This window comes from Anoplolepis gracilipes, chromosome 11 (genome assembly GCF_047496725.1).
Source record: "Anoplolepis gracilipes chromosome 11, ASM4749672v1, whole genome shotgun sequence".
NCBI lineage: Eukaryota > Metazoa > Arthropoda > Insecta > Hymenoptera > Formicidae > Anoplolepis > Anoplolepis gracilipes.
In genome coordinates this window covers 6,677,302-6,699,227 of record NC_132980.1, presented here as the reverse complement: position 1 = coordinate 6,699,227, position 21,926 = coordinate 6,677,302, and the positions used below count along the sequence as shown (strand labels likewise).

Below are 21,926 nucleotides of genomic sequence, written 5' to 3'. Positions count from 1 at the left end.
CATCGGGGATTGCGCAATCATACAGATGCATCTCTCGTACGATACATCAATTAATATTGATTAATATTATTTATTCATGTTGCTTTATTATTGTTTTTTATCAGAGATATTATTATTTATTCTTAAATCATCTCAATAAAAATAAGAAATACAAATATAAATAATATTAACAAATAAAATAAAAAAAATATAAAAGAAAGAGATCGATTTTTAGATTGATATAACAATATTAATAATTAATAATGAGATAAAAATTGTCACAATAAGTTGTCATTCCTTCAGCCTCTACTTTGTAATAAAATACCGTTGGGAGACACGGTAGTGTCTCGTGCAAAGTCATAATACATACTCTACCGATCATCATATAATGGCTAGACGTGCGATTGAAGTGACATACAATCGCGCGAGTTTGCTGTGAAGAGGATCGTGATTTAACACGTCGGAGACGAGGATCGTGAATCGCGCGTCAACATCGCGCAACGCTTATCTTTGCCGACTATAATACGCGTGATTACGCGGGGCCGCGTATAATTGTGACGCGGCACGCTAAATTTCACACACGCCGCCGGGGAATCCGTCCGTCCGTCCGTCCGTCCGTTCGTCGTATAATTGCGAAAATATCGGCGAAATGGGCTTTCGGTGTAACGCGCGATCGTTAATCGCGCCGGCGGTACCGTCCGCGGTGATCCACCATGTATTTTTCGCCGATACCCGACCGCGTACATTTATCCCCTCAGTGTCCTCGATACCCCCTCTTTTCTCTCTCTCTCTCTCTCTCTCTCTCTTACTGCGATTAACTTGATAAAATGTATTTTACGCTGATCAATTCCCGGGATCGCGCGCTCGTTCCGATTAATGGCGCGCCCCGGAGGAAAATTCTCGTGTCCGTGCACGTGCGGCGTGCAAGGCCGTCTCGCAATTACGTGATGCGATGATGCGAGAGCAATTTTGCGCGACGGTCACCAGCGGAAACATTCGGAATAATCGAATCGGAAAAGTAAAGAGCCTTCTATACTTCTGTGAAATAACGCTAAACAATAATCAATAATTACATCATGTGCTTCCACTCGGTTTTGCAAAAAAAAAAAAAAATTCCTCATCTTTCAGGTATTTTTGGTTCGAAATAAGATAAAGGGAATATTTAAAAAACCTTCTTATGCAACTTTTTAAAATAGGTTTTTTTTATTGTATGTATGCACTTTTCACCGATACGAAAAAAAAAAAAAAAAAAAAAAAAAAAATTGGACAGCTTTCGTAAGATTATTTCTTTGCACAACATTTTAATTTTTATCCCTAAAAAATACAATAGAAAGAATATACAGTACATGTAATTTAATGACGATTGCAATATAAAAACATGATCAAAAAGAATGTTGGAAAAAAAGTTCTCTGAATCTCAATAAAGTTCCATGACAAATCTCGAAGATGAAATTCCAGAAATTTTCCGTGTTTTTCCCGGAAGCAGACACCCCCGAGTTACACATACGAAAAGACCTGATCTGTCAAAAAACATTTAAAAAAGGGGACGCATTTTCTCTTATAGTCATTCGGGTAAACAGCTTTTTGCTACCACTTTATTGCTGATCGAAAACTTTATGTATCAATGAGAAAAAGCGAGTCAGTTTTCCGGAGAGCGCAGCAAAGATAATTCACTTCAAAGTGGACCCTATAACTTCTTTCCACGGACACTATCGAATAAGTTTCCTCGATATTATTGCAGTGCACGTCCGCGGGAAGGTTCGCAGCCGCCCGTATCCTATCGCTCGGAATATGAAACGTGCCGCGTGCCGGAATTTACGAGCCAACTTTGTAGAACGGCATGGCCGTTAACTTGACGTGTATCACGAATGCGTCTCCTCGTCGTCGTCGTCGTCGTCGTCGTCGTCGTAGTCACCCGCGTGCGTTTCGTTATTAACTCTTTCCAGTTCACTAGTACCATATGGCACTAGTTGGCACTACTTGCTAGACGACGCGCAGTTTATTTTCGGCAATAAATTTGCCGTGCAAACGGACGGACGGATGTGCGTTCGTGTAAATCCCCTGCTGCTATCGTCGATATCAATATGATAATCGTGCGTTTTATAAGCTTCGGACTTGCCGCTGTCAATTGCGACAGCTACGGCTCGCCCCCCCCTCCCCTCCCCCTCCTCCCCCCTTTTTCTTCCGTTGCTAATGATGCTGAAATTTAAATACACATTTATTATCATGCATATGAAATACAACGTAATACAGGTCACGGCTATAGATTAATAAGTTATCGTCACTCATTATTGCTCGTATGATGAAATTTCTTTTCGTTCTACGCATGAAAGATATTAAAAAATAAATTTAAAAAAGAAAAACTCTCGCAGAACGAAGTGAAATTTTTATCCCGATTCTCCGCTCTTGCTATCAGTTTTGGATATTCATATTTGCAAACTCACACGCGGAATGTTGGAAATAAAATTTTTACAACACGCCATAGATCCTGTCCTATTTTTATTTTGCTACTGTTGCATGAACCTTTTAGTTTCGTACAGCGCTACGAATTTTTATCTCTTTGCGGTTTTGAAAAAAAAAAAAAAAAAAAAAAAAAAAGTGTCGATTATAGCGAAACCTATAACCTATAATGACGGATATGCGGGCTCTCTGTTACTGAAAATACTGTTAGGTTCTTTATAATTTCTTCCTTTCCATTCTTTCATTCGACACTCTTCTTTCGCTCGCGGCGTCACGCTCGTCGGTCCTTTTGTCTTCTTTCCGTTTGTCATGTCATCGATTCGCTGTTTCTTCGACATTTCACAACGTCATTCATCAAATGTGCTGAATCGTAACAATTCAACGTCTAACAATGTATACCTACTTCCGGGGAAACATAGATTATATAGAACGAGGTACATAATTACCGACACCTTTTCAATACAAGTTGTTCTCGTGTGACATGTGTGTACATGTGTGCAATTTACGATAGTGTTAGTTTTGTCGACCATGAGATTAATACAAATTTTTGAAATTATATTTCATAATTGTGTATCCTGGAATTTCGTTTTTTTTTTTTTTTTATTCGGTATTTATATTGATATTTTAAATGATTTACTATTCGAAAATAAATGAGAAACATGATAAATATTTCATGATTAATTAAATGTTCTAAATATATCTCAGATATCTTGGGATTTTTCTTTTCTCATTTGGTATTTAATAAAAAATAATTTATAACGTAATTACTGATATTTTAAATAATTTACTATAATTTATTATTAGAAGATGAGATTTACAAAAGCTATTTTACGGAATATTCAATGATTTATCGATGTTTTGACGTTTCTCCATAAGGTGTCAATAAAATATACTAGCAATTTCGCGCTTCTCACTTTAAAGCAATATATATCCGCAAATTGTTTCCTTCACTTCTTTTCCATTTACTGTTTCTCGTGTTGCGACTTCCCTTATTGTTGCTTTCTCGTGTTCCACCAAAGCTCTTTGAACTACGAGCGAACTCGGTGCTCACGTTGAAAGAAAGGGACGAGTGCCAGTTGCGCTTAGCGGAAAAGCGCCGCGGCGATTTTCAGAAAATACTTTTGTCACAAGAAGGCAAAAGGAGCCCCAAGCGAGCAGAAAGAACCTTCGGTTGCAACGTCCCGTCTCATTGTGCAACGACGAATGCTTCATTACGTGAGCGCATTCTAGTGCAAGAAGTGCCCGCGTCTTTCACTAAAACTTGATTAAAAGTGTTCTCTCAATAGAATGGAAAAAAGTCAAACGTTTCATTCTTCATCACCCGATACATCCCATTAAGTAGATGAAATATTAATCGTTAACTTCTACGAATTCTAGAAATAACTGGTGGGTTCTGAAGAAAAAGAAACGCAAGTCATGGCGCTAAATAATTATTTTTTATTTAACTGTATATTTAAAACTTGAAAAATTTACTTGTGTAAAATTGCCAGCAATCATCTGATACTTTGATAAAAATGTCATTATCACAGGGACTAATTTCAGAAGAGTCGAAAGAATTAAAAGTCTCCTGCGAAAGCGATGATGAAAGATATGACCTTTTAATTACGTTGATCCTGATTCGCTCTAATGATGATAAGAAATGAAAAGGGCAATGTAATTTACGAAGACTTAAAGCAGGTTCGGTCTCGAACCTTTTCACTCGAATCGTTCTTGAAATCAGAATCGAACGGTCTCTCTTATCAATCGTTACATGTTGTTGTCCTAACAAGCTTTACTATTTGATTAGGATGACATTTAGACCTCGTTGTACGCAACAGCGGGGGGTGCGGAGAGGGGAAAGGGAGAAAATCGGGTGAAGCAGAAAGGGAAAAGGCGGAAAAGGAAAATAATCTCGCATTCTCCCTCTCTGTCTTTCTTTTCTTCTCCTGTGTATTTCAGTCCGCGGTACTAAAAGCAGTGGTTACGCGCCCGGGAAACCCGCACTTTTTGGCCCCGAGCCAAGAAGTACGTATAGCGAACATTCCACTCTAGATATCCTAACCCAGTAAACTCGAGCGAACGCTAAAACAATACGAACCCTGCTCTGACCAGTGTCTTCGATCGCTCGAAGATGCAAAAGTTTCAGCCTGCAAGTAACCGAAGGCGTATTTTAAACCGTGTCACTTTGACAGATGGGAAACTCTCGTAAATTAGCGTCCTCAGAAAAAAAAAAAAAAAAATAAATAAATAAAAAAAAAATTCCTCCCAAAGAAAACATTATTTATCGCAGCTGAATTGTAAAATATACTACGGAGAAAATAGTGAATTATTCCTCCGCTTTAAAATGATTTACGGAAACGTTAACATTTATCTGGATTAAATGGTTTTTCTATAAATTCAATATACGTATCCATTTATTGTAACTCGGAAAAAAAAGTAAATATTGACGTTAATGCGAGTAAATTATTGTCGACATCTTGGCTTCGATTTTTTAAAAATAGAAAAACCGACGGAAGAGAAGCGAAGAGTAGGCCGAAGAAAGAGGAACACGAGATGTTGTCGATGATTGGAAGAAAATCGTTTTACAGGTCGATCGGTTTCAATACGGAATTATACGACATTACTTACGTGAGTGAAAATAAACGATCGCGGAATAGAAAGAGGCGGATGTGGTTATGATATTGGTCCCAATCCATATCAAACTACTACTGCTGCTGCTGCTGCTGCTGCCCTGAATGTCTTTTCTCTTTGCTCGATACGAGCCCAACACTTGCACGACTTTTCGCGCTTCGGTCACGCTCACTTTTACGAGCGACACGTTTCCTCGACGGGCTAATCTAATTAGGGCATAAATTAGGACCCGGTAACATACGAAACGACTGACACTTACGACCGGTCGCCGTGCATCGCATGGCCTTTTAAATTACATCCGAGCTCGATTTACCTCGGATCTGAACTGGGTAGACTAACTATATCCAACGCGCACTGTCTTACTCAACTGAATCACTTTGGTTGAAACAAGACGATGCAATAATAAACTTTCGATTAATTTTCTGAACCGAGAGCTTGCTGCGCTGCGTTATCTCAGCTGCTCTCGTTGATCCATTTCAGCGCAAGTTAAATGACGCAATGATAAACTTTCGATTCACTTTAGTCCTGAACGAAAAGTCTGTTATATCGTATAATATTTCAGTCATTCAATAGCGAATTCAATCGAGCGTTCTATTGCGAATTAAAACTTGTTGTACACTAATCCAAGTATAAAAGCATAACCAGAATATCTACTCAAATCTCGTTAAAAAATTTCCTGATATTTTCCAGTTATTTTTATTTAAAATTCCAGGTAAAAAGAGAATATTTTAAAAAAATTTTTAGTACAGTTTTCGAAATAAATTTTTTATTGTATGCATTTTCTAATATTTTTCACTAATAATAAGAAAAAACCGAATAGCTTTCGTAAGATAAACATTTTTTATTTGCATAGAATTTTAATTTTTTTATCATGAAAAATTACAATAAAAAAACTATACAGTACATATTTCTTTTATTGTAATTTGATGCATAATGATATAAAAACATTATCAAATAGAATTTTTTTTAATTCTCTGATAAAATAAATCCTAACAGAAAAATCCCTAAGAATTCCTTTCTTCAGTAGATAAGTAGTCTGATAACACATACATCTCTTAAGTGCAAAAAATTTTTATTATAGTTTACAAAATAAATTTTTTATTTTATGCATTTTCTAATATTTTTCGTAAGATTTCTTTTATTGTAATTTGATGCATAATGGTATAAAAACATTATCAAATAGAATTTATTTAAATTCTCTAATAAAATAAATCCCTGAGAATTCCTTTTTTTTTTTCAGTAGATACTCCGATAACACATACGTCTCTCAAATGCAAAAGAAAACATGTTTTACTCAGCAACATAATAAATTACATCGAGAAGATTTCACGCTATAAATGATTTCAGTTTTATCAAATGGCAAAATAAATGCGCATAAGAAAACTTTTTAATTAATCAGCGATAAGTAAAAAACCAAACTGATCTAAATTGAACCGAACAAATGCATCGCGCATTCCCTATCGTTCGGAGCACGACGCGGACGCGAATTTTTGCGCGCGTCACGAACAAATTCGATGCGATAAACGAGGAGAAATAAACCATCGACGAGCATATACCTCCCATTCGCCGTTCTATTTTCTACCGTAATAAAGATCGATATCCGCGCGCGATTTATTGGTCTCCGATGGCCTCTGCCCGGCGATCGCGCGCGATGGACGCGACACGACCGTCATTTCGAGAGAATCTACAGCCTGCTCGCTCTCTGCAGCGCGATACCAACTTGTCCTATTACGACGATACGAACGACAGCCGTCTTGAAAATGCGTTTCTGATGTTGAAACCATGGTCTTTATCGAAAGAAATGCTTCCCATAATATAAAAGAAGCCTCATTTTGTACGATATTCCTTCATCTTCCCATTATTTGTGATTCAACATTATCAATTTGACTTAATAAATGTGATCTATAATGACTGCTATTTTACATTTTCAAATTTTAAGTTTAATCAAAGATTTAATATCAAGAAATATAAATTAAAAAAAAAGAGCATAGAAACAATTTTACTTGTGTGTGTCCTATGATATATATTTACAATATTGATGAAATTGGCATCATTTATAAACTTTCTAGACAGTTTCTAGACCGTTCTAAATAGTAAGGTTTTTGAAATATAACGTGGTAGTTTTTGCAACAACTTGGCTCGCTCGAAGTGACACTCGAGACTAAATATTCTTTGACAACACCTGTCCTCGTTTAACTTGGCATTTTTGAGCGATATATATGTATAATCCTTCTGACAAAATGACGATGCATATTTCGCATCATGCCAGAAGGCCAAGCGGAAAGTTCCAGACGCGTCATTACGGCATTGGTTGAAATCCCGCGCGGTTATCGACGTAATGATCTTGCGCGAGCCTTCCTTTAAAAATTAGTGTTACATAAGATTGCCTTTTGATGCCGATTGCATGGTATTGAGAAATCACAGATGAAGGCGAATCTAGATCGGATAGCAACTATCGAAATATAAACTTTTCATTGCTTGCTATAAATTATGCAAAAAATTTTTAGACTTTGTGTTGCAGCGATGAATTTATTTAATACACATTTATTTATAGAAAAATTAAACTTTAACAAAATGTCACTATTTAAATCTTGTAAAAAAATCGCTGCTCTCTTTCCGGTATTTCTGTTCAAATTAAATTAAAGGGAATACTTATATTTTTTTTTGTAACTTTTTAAAATAAATTATTTATTAAATACATTTTCTATTTTGCTTCTTATTGATTTCGAAGAAAAAATTAAACAGCTTTTGTAAACATTTTTCATTAGCATTTTAATTTTTTTCACTAAAAATTACAATAAAAAAACAGTACATATGTACACAGTGTACAGTACAGTATTCTTTTTATTGTAATTTATTAATGCTTACAATATAAAAATATTAAAAAAGAATCTTTATAAATTTCCCGAATCCCAATAAAATTCCATAAGAAACCCCTCTGATTTCTCCAGGTAAAAAAAAGGCTAAAAATTTTAGATTTTCCATACTTTTTTCAAGGATATTCTCTTTAATCGCGATAAGTTGATTTTCTGTAAAATATCCACTCATTGTCAGTTTATTTCTACTTTTAGATATTATTGAAGGGTTATCCAAAAAAAAAAAAAAAAAAAAAAAAAAATCACCATTCATCTCCGATCTCGTACGATATCTACGTGGGATTCGCGAAATGATTTAATATCCGCACACGCCACCGATTTCTCCGTCATTCCTTTAAAGCTTATCTATTTCTGCGGAACGTCAAAAGCCGCGACGACGGTCATCTCCTGAGCGACGGTGGCGGCAGGATAAAGCTTTTCATCCTCGTGTCTGGCAAAGAGAGAGACGGTAACCGAAATTCGATCGGGCTGACACACCTCGCCCACTGCGGAATTCTTTTGAACGCGAACGCACACGTTTTTCACGACCATTATATCCCCGGTCGACGTCAATTCACTCGGTGCCCTTTGATGTTCTTCGCGGAATTTTAACGCAGAAAAAAGCGCGTTGGAAAAAAAACCGCGGCAGAAGAGTTTCCGCGATCTTACGTAATCTGTGACTCGCGAACAAATATACGCTATATTCTGTATATACGTATGTATATTTCCGCTCACTCGTGAAAGAACGCGTGCTTCAATGTTCGTTATATTACGCGTATACGTCGCGTACGTTGACTATTCTTAATAATCTCGAGCTCTTTCAACAACTTTTCTTTTAAACACTCAACCATCACGCTGGGTCTCGTCAACTTTTCGCAAGTTTAATTCAAAATTTATCAGTTTACTTAATTTATCAGGTGAAATGCAAACTTGATAAAGTAACAAGGTCCGCAAGTCAAACAAGAGATAAAAACTTTTAATGGAAATATTAAATAAAAAAATCGTACAGATAGAAACCATAAAATCCGCCAAAGTTATCTCCCGATGATGTTTGCTCGCCGACTTTTCAATAGTTCCAATAATTTTATGCCGGTGAAAGAAAAAATTCCTCATCAAATATAGAGAAATTATAAATTTTCGTGATGAAAAAAATTCTTTTTTTCCTTCCGCACCACGCAGAGACAATAAAGCCATGCTGGGATATCTTGGAAAAGGTGAAATTCGGCGGCTCTATATATTATACCCGAGCGATACTTTAAGAGTTTCCGCGGCGAGATGATGGCGACGAGGTCGACATCCGCCGCCGCGAACTGGAATAAGGGGCGAGGGGGCGGGGGACGGGGGCGGTCACGCCCTGGCGTTAATTATTAATTATTCCGGTCGATTCGGTTCCCGGCTAGGAAACGAAGTTATCTTCTTACCCGCCCGGCGCCAACGCCGCCGTCGCCGTCGCCGTCGCCGTCGCTGGTTCCCCAGCTCCGTCTTCGTCTCCGTCTTCGTCGCACCCGCTGCTATCTTGCGTTCCCACAGTCGACGAAAAGTCGTTACTCACGTAACAACGTGGACGTCGCGAGAGAGATTCGGTATGCAAAGCAGCAGACACCTCTTCTTCCCCCCCCTCCCCCCTCCCCCCCCCAAACCCCATTCGCCCATTACGTACGTACGTACGCTATCGCGACCTATTTCCATCCCGCGTGGATGCAAGTTGAATCAGCCGAAGGACACCGATATTTATTTAAGAAAGATCTCGGTAAAGTGTGTATGCTAAGAGAAAATGCATGGAACGTGAAATATTTTATATATGCGGCACATTTCTCACAGATATTTCACGCTTGATCCAAAGAGATTGATCGCCATTTTCACTATACGATATTTGCTTATTTGTTATATTATTAATTTGCTTGTCGTTATTATTTTATTAAACGTGTATAAAAATTTCTCGGGAATCTTTGCGTGATGAAAAAAAAAAAAAAATAAAATTTTTTTTTATTTCAACGAAGAGAAAGATTCTCTTTGTTAGCAAAAATAATTCGATCTCTCGAGGACGCAATTTCTCTTGCAACAAGTTCGTCGTCCTCTCGGGTCTGGTTAGAAAAAAAAAAAAAAAAAAAAAAAAAAAATCCCGCGTGCCCAAGAGCCGTAAAAGAAAAGGAACGGAGGAGAAAATGTCAAGCATCGGCGAAGTGCATTATCAGAATTCTAGCAAGTCTCTCGCTCTCCCTTGATACTTCTTTTGAAAGCGCGATTCACCAGACGAGACTATTCGTACAAAGGAAAAGCATATTGTACACCGTCAAGTCCAACCTCATCCCGAGTAAGTAGGTAGATAGGTAGGTGGATTTGCCTCGGGGATCCGCGAGAGAACGAAGCGAGTAAAAGTATGACCGCAACGATAGGGATAAAAAACGACGACAATAGCCTCTACTATATAAAATAGTGACGTGCAAAAAAAAAAAAAAAAAAAAAAAAAAGAAGAGCGGAAACGAAGGCCGACATTTTTCGCCTCGCTAATCTCGAAATTGCAAGGCGAGACTTTCCGTCAGCTTCTCGTTCGCGGAAACGTCCAGCGGAACGGAATAATGCCTCGAATTCTCGCCGCGGACATCGCGAGCGGCAAACACCTCAGTCTCGGTGGCGTCTCGCGCGAAAAAGAGACATGCGGCGGAAGGGGGTAAGGAGGGAAATTCGGACGGCACCAGCAGCGGAGAATTCGGGATACTTAAGATGCCGCCGAAGACGGCGGCGGCGTTCGCGTTCGCGAGGAATTCATTTCGTGCGCGCGGAAGCGGCGAGACGCCGCGCCGCGTCGTTGCAAAAACACGCGATAAATTATCCCGGAATCGCTGCGTCGACGATACCATCCGTGCTGTATAAGTGATAAATGGTTGCTTTCGAGTATCAACCCCCGGACGAACGGAGCTCGTAAGAGAGATTCGAGGGGGAGAGAGAGAAAGAGAGAGAAGGAGGTGTGTTCTCGTGAGTCCTCAGGAAAATCCTCAGTGCGGTGAAAATCGCGGAGAAGTGGCGCATCGGCAATCTCGATACGCCAACTTGACGAATCAGGGGTGTTCCTTTGACCCAGGCTCTCCGTTATTTATGTCAGTCGAGAAATGTCACCACGAACGATAATTTCGCAAAATTCATTTTATTACGTGAATTTTGTTTATTAATATTATTGGTTGATATAACATTTTGACATAAGTCATGACATATGTCAAAATGTTATATAATAATCAAATTAATAAAATCTTTCTTTTAAAATTAATTAATAATATTTAATAAACGAAATAGATGTAATAAAATATTACTCAAGTAATTTTACTCCAATTTCAAAATTTACCATACATATATTCATTAGTCCTATGAAAAAAACCAACAACAATACTGCTGGGAGGATTACGGGTATATTATTAATATAGCTTTAATATATAGAAAAAAATCCCTTTTGACATAACAAAAAGGAGGGAAATTTTTTTAACCATTAAAACGAACCATTATAACGACACCATGTTTTAAGAGATGAAACAGAAAATATCATCGACGAAAATGGGGAAGAAAGGCGAAAGGGAAGAAGAGAGCAAAAGAAAAAGCGAAAAACAAGAAGCGTACGTCCTTGCAAGGTACCTCCTCATCCTGTCGAATCGACACGAATGGCCTCTTTCACGCTCGTTCCGCCGGCATATTAACAAGACGTCGTTATTCCATACCGGCGAGACGGTCGGGAATCGAGCCGATATCGATTATCCGTCGAATTCCTGGTACAGTGCGGTCCCCCGGCGTTCGCTCGCAACCCGACAACGCCGATGGCAAGAGAGCGAGAGCGAGAGAGAGAGAGAGAGAGAGAGAGAGAGGGAGAGGGAGAGGGAGATCGGACACGGACGTGCGCGCCGGTTCGCGCCGATCGATCGATCTGCAACGCCCGCGCGCCGCTTCGTTATTCCGCGCGGTTGAATTCTACGGAAGGCTTCCTTCCCTTTAATCGTAGCCTGCAGGGTACGTCAGTAAATACAGAAATATCTCGCGCGCCGAAACGCCCGGAGGCGATTAAGCCGGCTTGCCCCGAAAAGGAGCCGAGTTAACTTCAGTTTTGGTTCAATCGGTTACTTCAGCGTTACGTCAGAGCGCGTCATCAATCTTGCATATGTAATAGCGTGTAATTACGTGAATATATGTATTGTGCGCCCCCCCCCCACCCTTAACGCGTATACGTTTAATATAAAGAGAAATGTAACACAAAGGCGTAATGTATGTGTATATTAATTATTATTAATATTACGTACGATATAAAAATTTATCATTATTTTTTAACAATTATTAATGTTAAAACAAAGCTAAATAAATGTAAAAATGTATACAATGGACAACAGATGTTTGAATATTTCAAAAAGTTTCGAATAAAACTCCCTCGTAACTTTCAATAATTATACATTTTATGCCGGAAAATTAAATTAAATTGCAATTCAATTAGAATAAAATTATTTTAATTATTAGCAAGAAAAAGTCGTCATTGGCTATTAGACTTTAAAAAACAATCTATCTTGGAATATACAAGAAAGAAAGGTAAGATAATTTGAGATTACTAAGAGACTGGAGTTTAATTTCAAAATATTTGAAGACTATAAGTTAATAATCTATTATTATGATAATGTAAGTTTTACAAAGTAAATTTTATAAGGATGAATTGTTTTTAAGCTTATTGTTTTCTTAATAATCTCGTGCTCTTATATTCTCCTTTCATTCTTTATTCATCTTTTATTCCCTTTTAATCTCTTAAATATATACATACATGTATAAATTTCTAGAATTTTATAAATAATTATTAACTTATGATAAAATAATTTACATAATTTAATCGATTTGCGTTCGAATGATTGAAGGAACAAATGAGAATTGAATAAAATATTGACAAGAGAAATAAGAGACACAATTTCTTGTTTCAGAAATCTCACTATGCCACTCTATAATAACTAAGAAATAATACTCAAAATTCTCTCGAGATCCGTTGAGTATAAACCGGACGCTCCGGGCATTTTACAGAAATTTCACCGAGATTTAAAGGGCCCTGTAGCGCAGCACCTCTTCCTCTCTCTGTTGGCCCTTTAAACTTTAAAAGATCAAGGAAGAGAGAGAAAGAGAGAAAATGACGTGAACCTGAGCCTGCCAGGAAAAGCAAACATTCTTTGTCGTGCAATACATAACCAACGCTGCCTTCGACCTAGCAAGTCCTCGTCCGGAAATTTCGGAACAAATATTATCCTTCGTCCTTAGGGGAGGAGGAAACGAAGCCTGGGGAGAACAGACTTCTGCAAAATTAAGAGTAATATGTGCCGACGACGAACAAACGTGGCAAATACGAAGGCCCGGAAGGAGCGACGAGAAGAGACGACCACTCGGCTTGATTAAAATTTTCAGAACTCTTGCCTTGCTAATTACCAGTACTTGGGATACTTTGCGTTCTCTCTCCTTTTCTTTTGTTGTACAAAAAATACGCAACAAGAGAAGCGCGTGTTGATAATTTATAGTGAATTCCTTAAGGGGTTACACCTAGTTAAAAAATTCAAAAAATCGCATTTCTTTTTTTTTTTTTTTTCATTTTCATAAAGTACAATGTCTCGAAAATGTGTGTTTAAAATTTTACGTTGGTCTGCTGCTGGAATAGATGATTCTATGTAAGTTTAAAAAAATAAATAATAATCATTTTTCAAATCGGTGACCACGATTATGCAAAAACTACTGAATCGATTCTCTTAAAATTTTGTGAACTTATTTCTTATATACTTATGCAGAGATTGGACGAAGAGTTTTTTTTATATTGTTTTTTTATTTTTTTTATCAAAAAAAAACAATCCTTTTTTAATATAAAAATCAAACTTTTTTTTCAGACAGCCGTCATTTTTAAAAAAAAAAAAAAAAAAATAACTTTTCGTTTCTTAAAACCTTTCGTCCAGCCTCTAAAATGTATATTTTTCAATTAATAACCGCAAAAAAATTTCATTTCTGATGAGCCAATTCCAAACTACAGTGGTCACCGCAAAAAAAAAAAAAAAAAAAAAAAAAAAAAAAAAAAAACCCATCGGGAGAGCGGCATAATTCAAAATATTTTGAAATTTTTTAAAATGTAAATACACTAAAATTAAGTCCAAATATTGTATTATAAAATAAAAAATAAATTGCAAAAAAAATTCATTGCTTAAGAAAAAAAAAATTCATTAAAAACACTATTTTTCCTCCGTTATGACTAGGTGTAACCTTAAGAGCGCGGACAAAAAGGTTAGATAAAGAAATCTAAGGGCACGCATATACGCGATTAGAAATAAAGTGTATTAATCAATATAATGTTAAAATAAACTAATTAATTGAGATTCATGAATTTATTCGCGCGCGAATAAAGTGCCAATGTATCAACAAAAATTTAATTATTTTTATACATTCCTATTTTTTCTGTTCATATTTCTAATTCTTATTCGAATTATATTTTATGTAATTGAAAAAATAATTTTACGCCATCAGAAAAAAAGCAATTATCCAGTAATGACATTTTATAATCTCTCGTGATCTTATTGACATTCTTCATTTATTCTATTTTAATATATATATATATATAAATTCCTACTTTTATAACAATTATTAATATATAATGAAATAATTTAAGCAATTAGCGTTCATATAATTCAAGGAACAAGCAAGAATTGAAAATAGAATATTGACACAAACACAAGGGATAAGAGATGCAATTTCTTGTTCCAAAAATCTCACTGTTCCACTAATCATCTATTGCATTGCTCGACGTTTCAATCTGCAAGTGTTGCTCGATCGAGCCGAAGGAGGCTAAACGCGATGAATCTCGACTCTCGCGATCCTGCGGGAGTATTCCAAAACGGAAACGGTTTCCGTTGCCCTCCCCCCCCCCCCCCACACACACTTTTATCCCCAGCACAATTCGATTTCTGTCTCGCCCTTCGCGCACTTCACAAAATCCAATTTGCCCATCGCATCGTAAGCTGACCCGCTCGCTCGCTCGCTCGCGCGCGTGCGCCACGAATCCGGAGGGTGGATTTTCACAGTTTTCTAAATTCAAGGAAATGATCCCGCCGATTCTATCCCCGGAGTCGGAAACCGCTCACCCTCCGCTTCATCTCCTCCTCGATATGCGGACTAATCTCCGCATCACTCTCCACAGTACGCGCACGCTCGATGATCGAATTCGATTTTCTGGGGAAGCTCAAAAATTGCCACGAACAAATCGGAAGTTACCCGCGTGTTCCGTAACTCGCGATGGAAAAATGACAATTGGAATCTAAACTCCTTCTCAACATTTTTTAATACCTGTTCTTCTATTAATAGCACTTTTACCTAACGTAATTGAATATAATGAGTTTTATTCAAATTTAATAAATATGATCACGTCAACCATAAATGATAAAATTATCAACAGGATGTCCATTCAAATCTTATAAAAAAAATTCCCTGACCTTGCAGTTAATTTTGTTTAACATTCCAGGTAAAGAAAATATTTAAAAAATTTTTGATGCAACTTCCTGTAATCAATTTTGTTTATTGCAAGCGTCTAATGTTTTTAACTCTTACAAAGGAAAAATACAGAGCCTTTTAAGTTTCAAGGGTTAGATTTGTAAATGTACTAAAAAACTAAACAACTATTGTAAGATGAGTAGTTTTCATTTTTTTATCGCTAAAAATTATAATAAAGAATATATATACATATATACAATATTTTATGAGACATAAGTATATAAATAAAAATAGATATCTATATATTTATAATATATTTTAAAAGTATATAACTTTATTTGGCCTGCTGTTTACAATATAAGCACAAAATTATCAAAGAGAGAATTTTTTCAAAAATTCCCAGAATCCCAATAAAACTCCGTAAGAATTCCTTGATTTTTCAAGGAGTAGACACCCTGATAAACTATAATAATTTACATAAAGGCAGTATTTACCCTCTTGTCATTTAATCAGATGAATTAAAAAATGTCCGACTTGTACTACAAAAAAATTTCACGATGACTTCATCAGCACTGAATGATGAAATTCTTTTATGTCGTGATTCCTCAGCTTCGTGCATTTTATACTAGCTAGTAAATAGCTCAATTCGCGGCAGGACGCGGCGCGACTTAACGGAAATGCAAGTTGCCACGCTTATCGAGCAAGGTTATCGCGGTGGTATCGCTACTACCAGCCCTGACCCGCTCTACGTGCCAAGAAACATTGCGGCCAGCCAGCCGGTCGACTAAGAGACGCTCGTGCGCGTAATAGTGTTCTCGGGTAGCTAAGTCTAACGGGTTCGCAAATAAATAAAGGAAAGGCCACGCGAGAGAACATACGAAGCCGGAAGGGAGATAATAAAGAAAATCATGTCGGCATTTCCCCCTTATTCAATGAACAGAAGATACGGTTGACTGTACATGATAATACGTGTTTGACATTCCAATTATTCTTTGATTCATATGACTTTTTTCTGCAGCAAAAATTGTCTTACAAAAAAATCTAGTGAATTGATTTTTCTTTTCTATTCAAACGCGAAATGTAATATTGTTTTTTTTTTTTTTCTTTTTTCGTCTCTAGAAGAGCCGCGTTATATGTAAAATATTACGCATGCACAAGTGTCTGTTTTTGTTATATCGACCGCACTTTGCGATTTGCATCCATGTCCGTTGCAACGTACGCAGCATCCAGTGTCAACTTGACCCGTGAGATTCTATCGCAACGATCCTCCCGGGTGTTCCGTTATAAGCTACCTCGGGCTCCCGACGTACAAAGAAGATGATTTTCGATTCTCGCACATGCGAAATTTCATTATCTTCCCAGGGGAATCGTGGCCCGGAGCATAAGCCTGTTGTCGGCTTTTACACACGTGTCACACGCGCGATTGTTCTTTCGGTCCTGCGCGTCTCCCAACATCTTTATCGGGCGACAATATCCTGACATCGAGATCGCGTTACTGGTTCTTTATTAGCATATCAAAGCCGCTTGTCGCGGTAATAGGCTCGCCTTTCAGGGTAGTCATACGCGTTAATCCTTTAAGTCGGTAGGACGAGTCAACTCGCTGAAGGGCTTGATGTTAGAATCGATCGAGGGAATACTGACATCGTTATAAATTTTGACACGCAAACATTTCCTTACCTCATAAGAGCTATTATCGCTTTCAACAATTTTCCGATTATTATTCATGTCGTAAAAAAAAAAAAAAAAAAAAAAAAAAGAAAAAGAAAATTCCGACAACATTTATTTTGGTTACAAATCCGTGAGGATGTTACACACGTCTTACGTCTCCAAATTGATCATATGTTCCGCAGCTGTTTTGGATGGATGGAAAAAAAAAAAGTATCTTATTTTTCGCAGCCAAGCGCGAGGGCAAACTACCATAAAGAGGGCGTATAGTCCGTAGCACGAGACCGCCGGTTCATTCACCAAAAATTGGCGCTACTCCAATCAGCTGACAGGCCTCCCGTTTCCTCGTACAAAGCGAAAACGCGCGTGCCCGCAAAGTCGTCTATTTTCAGACTCGGTTCTTCTCCTCGCGTTACGAAATCGTTCCACGACCATCTGCTTTCCAACGTCGTTTCTCAGAGGGACAACGTTTCAGAATAATCGTCGGAATCATTTTTGCTGGCAAGCAGAATGTTTGACTCTCGATTGTAGGAAAGAGGGCGAGAAGTGATACATTCGAACATTACAGCAGATCTAAACAATTCAAACATCCTCCGAGTGAAAAGAAAGAGAGATGTTTTCATGTTTCTCTGACGAATTGTCAGTCTGAATAAAAGCAAAAGTGCTAGAAAGTTTTATATCACGATGCCTAATGCGTAAATTATTCAATATTCTTGATGAATGGTATCCGTATAAAAACATCTCATGAAATATTCAAATTTTTCTTTCTAGTAAATATACACAGACATGAGAGAGTTTCAAAGAGTTCATATCCGCGCATCAAACTGCTTATATACTTCATACATCGTAACGATCGTATATTTTTCTCCGGCAACATCCATACGGCGCGTTAAGTATTAACATATGAGAAAGTGTACAATGTTAGTGATCGACGTGGTACAACATGCGCATCGCGATGCATTTTACACGGAAAAATGTCAGACAAGTAGGTAAAAACAAAGTTATGCATGATCGCAGTCTATAGACTCTATTCTCTGCCCGTAAAAGAGGAGAGAGAGAGAGAGAGAAAGAGAGAGGCATTAATAAATCTCCTATATTAAAAAAAAAAAAAAAAAAAAAAACACGATTGGTGGATTCGCCACGTCGCTTCGCAGGCTAAAGGTTAATCGATATTCGCTTTATAAATGTAGAAAAAAAAAAAAAAAGAAAAGTTTCGACTCGGAAAAAGAATTTAACCCCTTTGGGAGTTGCCGCCGCCGTCGCCGCGTTCACCCCACGAAGGGCAGAACGAACGAGAATAGCAAGAGTTCATCGTAAAGTTGGATCCTCCCGACAATTTTCCATGTGTCAGCCCGCGCACTCTCGACTCGCGACCGCATCAAAATTATCGTAATTTATCGATCGCTGGCGGATACGCGTTAGCGACAACGGCCAAATTTATCCGAAATAAAGTGATATCCCTTTCGCGAGAGTTACCGTGCGAGAGATCGTTGAACTCGTCGGCCCCTGAATCAAATTGCACGATCGATTCTTATTCACGAGACACAGGACACAAGAGTTCAACGGCAACGCCGATATAAATCCTATCCATTAAGAGAGCGGCGACAGATACGTAAATACGAGTTTTCCCTCGGGGAAGCGGGAAGGAGCGAGATGGCTAAGGGTGGGCGAGATTTAAGAGGGAGGAACGCGAAGAGAGAGTGCCGAAGAGATACGTCGGGCATGCGCATCGTCGCCCAGCAACCGACAAATCAAATATTAACACCGGCTTTATACCGTTGCCACCAGACACGTTGCCAACAGATGGCACGGTTGATGCTCACAACGGAATGGATTAACTTGCGCGTTCACGTAATGAAAAGCCGCGTTGTGTCTCGAAATAACATATATATATATATATATATATATATCACGAACAAATATAATTTTAATCCCCGTATGTTACTAAGAAATTCAGAAAATTGTCTCAGAGCGCCTTCGTATCATTGTAAATAATTCTCACTAAAACTTGTGTCGAGACGCAAGAATAATGTATGAGATAGCGACGGATAATTATCATTTAATGATTTAAAAGACTTTAAGTAATAATAAAATAGGAGAGATATATATATAAAGAAATTATCCTCTTCGATGTATGTACCTTTGCAACATGTCTACTCTAATCTTGTAAAAAATTTGTTGCAACTTTCTAAAATAAATCTTTTATTGTATGCATTTTCTAATATTGTTCACTGAATAGCTATCGTAAGATAAATTTTTTACTTGTACAGTATTTTAATTATTTCATCATTAAAAATAACAATAAATATATATATATAGTACACGTTCTTTTTATTTATTGATGTTTACCATGTAGAAATATTATCAAAAAGAATTTATTTTTAAATTCCTTGAGTCCCAATAAAATTCCATGGGAATTCTCTGATTTCTCCAGGTATAAAAAAAAATCCCTGAAAATTCCAGCTATTCCATGTTTTTCCAGAGAGTAGACAATCTATCTTGATTATATTGGCAATATTAATAAAAAAATACATATATTGGCAATATTAATAAAAAAATTTTTGAAATTATTTGAAAAATTAAAAAAAAAAAAAAAATTATTAGAATTTTGGGAAGATAAATTCAAAGCCTAAAAATAAGAAACATGTTCTCATATTTAATTTACGGAATAATTTCTCTTTTTTTTTTTTTTTTTGTTTTAATCAAAGAGGCGACCGTGACGTCGATTTTTGTCAGTGTCAATCTGGGGTACTGTGATACGACGACGAGTCTTTTAAAAGTTTCGTGCCAACGAAAATCCGACGGACGAGACAATCGTCGCGCATGTTTTCCGGAATAAGACGGAGCGCGCTGACGAAAACAGGTTGACAGGCTGTTGGGGAAACTTGGGAACTAATGGCGGTTCTCTTTCTCTCGCCCGTTCTGTTCATCTCTCCGGGTAGTTAAAGCAGATCGTACGCGCGCGAACCGTATTTCCTTTCTTTCATCATCCGCTCCGTTTTCGCATCGATAGTAAAACGCAAACACTCGCTCGTTAAATGCCCGTTCAATCAGCCACGGCCGCAATATGGCTTTTTGTTAGCATTCGTTTGTCCGACAATAACTCATAATGCCAACGTTTAAATACTTTCTCTCGGTCGTTGCGAGTGATTTTACGCTATCAAAGGATGACGCGTGATCGCGAAGCATGATTTACAATCATATTCCACAAGTACTCCATAAATATACTATGTAGATGCGACAGAAAGTCGTTAATGGACTATCAAAAGCGCCAGAGTAAGTACTCTCTCTCTCTCTCTCTCTCCGCGTATCGCTCGAGATGCCAAAATATTCTTTCGCCGCGGGATTGCTTTTTTATTCGCCGATTATTTACGATATTTCCTCAAGGGTGACGAGTTTTATGAGAAATTAAAAACAAGTATATGCAAATCGATCGACGGCGCTATAACGCCCGAAACGGTTCGTTTTACGCGCGTCGACGCCGGCTTCGAAGTCGTAAATTTTTAAAAACGACCACTTTTTTGGGAACCCACATCTCTATCCTGACGTTTCTTTCACCTCGAATCAAAACGAAACGCGCGACACACTAATTTTGTTCTTTGCCAAGTCATTAAACCGCGCACGTTCCTCAAAGATACATTGTTAAAAAACACATCGTATACAAGGTAGGCCATTTTAATCTATGCACTGTAATATCTCAAAATCCATAAGTTTAAGATAAAAATGCCTCAGACAAAAGTTGTATGGTTTCGAGGGGGACGTAAGATGATACCATTGGTTTAATCTTGGATAGTCGTTTGAAGGTCACATGAACGTCATGTTTAATTTTTTAAATGGGACACCTTATATATTATTGCATATTCTTGTAGCTTACCTCGAGAGCTTTCCAAAACACTGTAATAAAATATTTTTTCATTAAATACTTTTCGAGTTATAAGACTTCAAAGTTGACTGAAATATTTTGACATAAAATACAAGATATCTCGTAAAATATTCATTTCTCGATTATCTTACCTTAATACTTTTATGCACAGAATAATGAAACGAGTCAATTGGTGTAAAGAAAACACATAATTATGTGTTTTAATTACGCCAATTAATTCGTCTTATTATTCTGTGCATAAAAATATTAGGGTAAAATAATAAAAAAATGAATATTTTACGAGACATCTTGTATTTTATGTCAAAATACTGCAACTTTAAAGCTTTATAACTCAAAAAGTACTTCACGATAAAATATTTTATTATAGCATTTTGGAAAGCTCTCGAGGTAAGCTACAAGAATAAGCAATGAAAAATAGTAGGTTCCATTTAAGAAATTAAAGATGACCTTTACTTGACCTTCAACCGACTATCCAAGGTCAAACCAATGGTACCATCTTACGTCCCCCTCGAAACCATACAACTTTTGTCTGAGACATTTTTATCTTAAATTTATGGATTTTCAGATATTACAGTGCGTAGATTAAAATGGCCTACTCTGTAATATATATCTTGCATTCAGTGTTACATGATTAGAATCTCTCTCATTTTGATACACCAATCAAACTATTATATATTATTAAAAAATAATGTATAATGTAAAATAATTTTGCACACTCACCAGAGGTCGTTTCGGTAGCGTCGCGATGGTCTGAAACAGAAAGGGGATATTCTAGTAAGTATATCGTTCCTCACTTACGACCGCTGACCTACGTCAGGGCGACGAGGAATTAAAAATTGTCGAGCGCGCGTAAGTGGAAGAAATTAATTTAAAAAATAAAATTCTCCCGGGAAATGAGCGCAAGGCAAAATTCCAACGAGAAAACTAAAGTTCGGAGCAGCGCGACGCGGCTCTCGCCGCGCCGAGCTCAAATCCGCCATACGTATTATGTGAAAGTACAGTAA

General features: G+C 37.3%; 1 protein-coding gene across 3 annotated transcripts in view; it reads right to left on the bottom strand.

The window, feature by feature from the left end:
• Window positions 1-21,926, bottom strand: part of LOC140671419 (growth factor receptor-bound protein 14) — a 273,947-nt gene that overhangs the window by 92,630 nt on the left and 159,391 nt on the right. For all 3 annotated transcript variants that reach the window (XM_072902695.1, XM_072902696.1, XM_072902697.1), the window contains one exon: window positions 21,643-21,672. In XM_072902695.1, coding sequence (XP_072758796.1) covers window positions 21,643-21,672 — 30 coding nt within the window. The remainder of the gene's footprint in view (window positions 1-21,642; window positions 21,673-21,926) is intronic.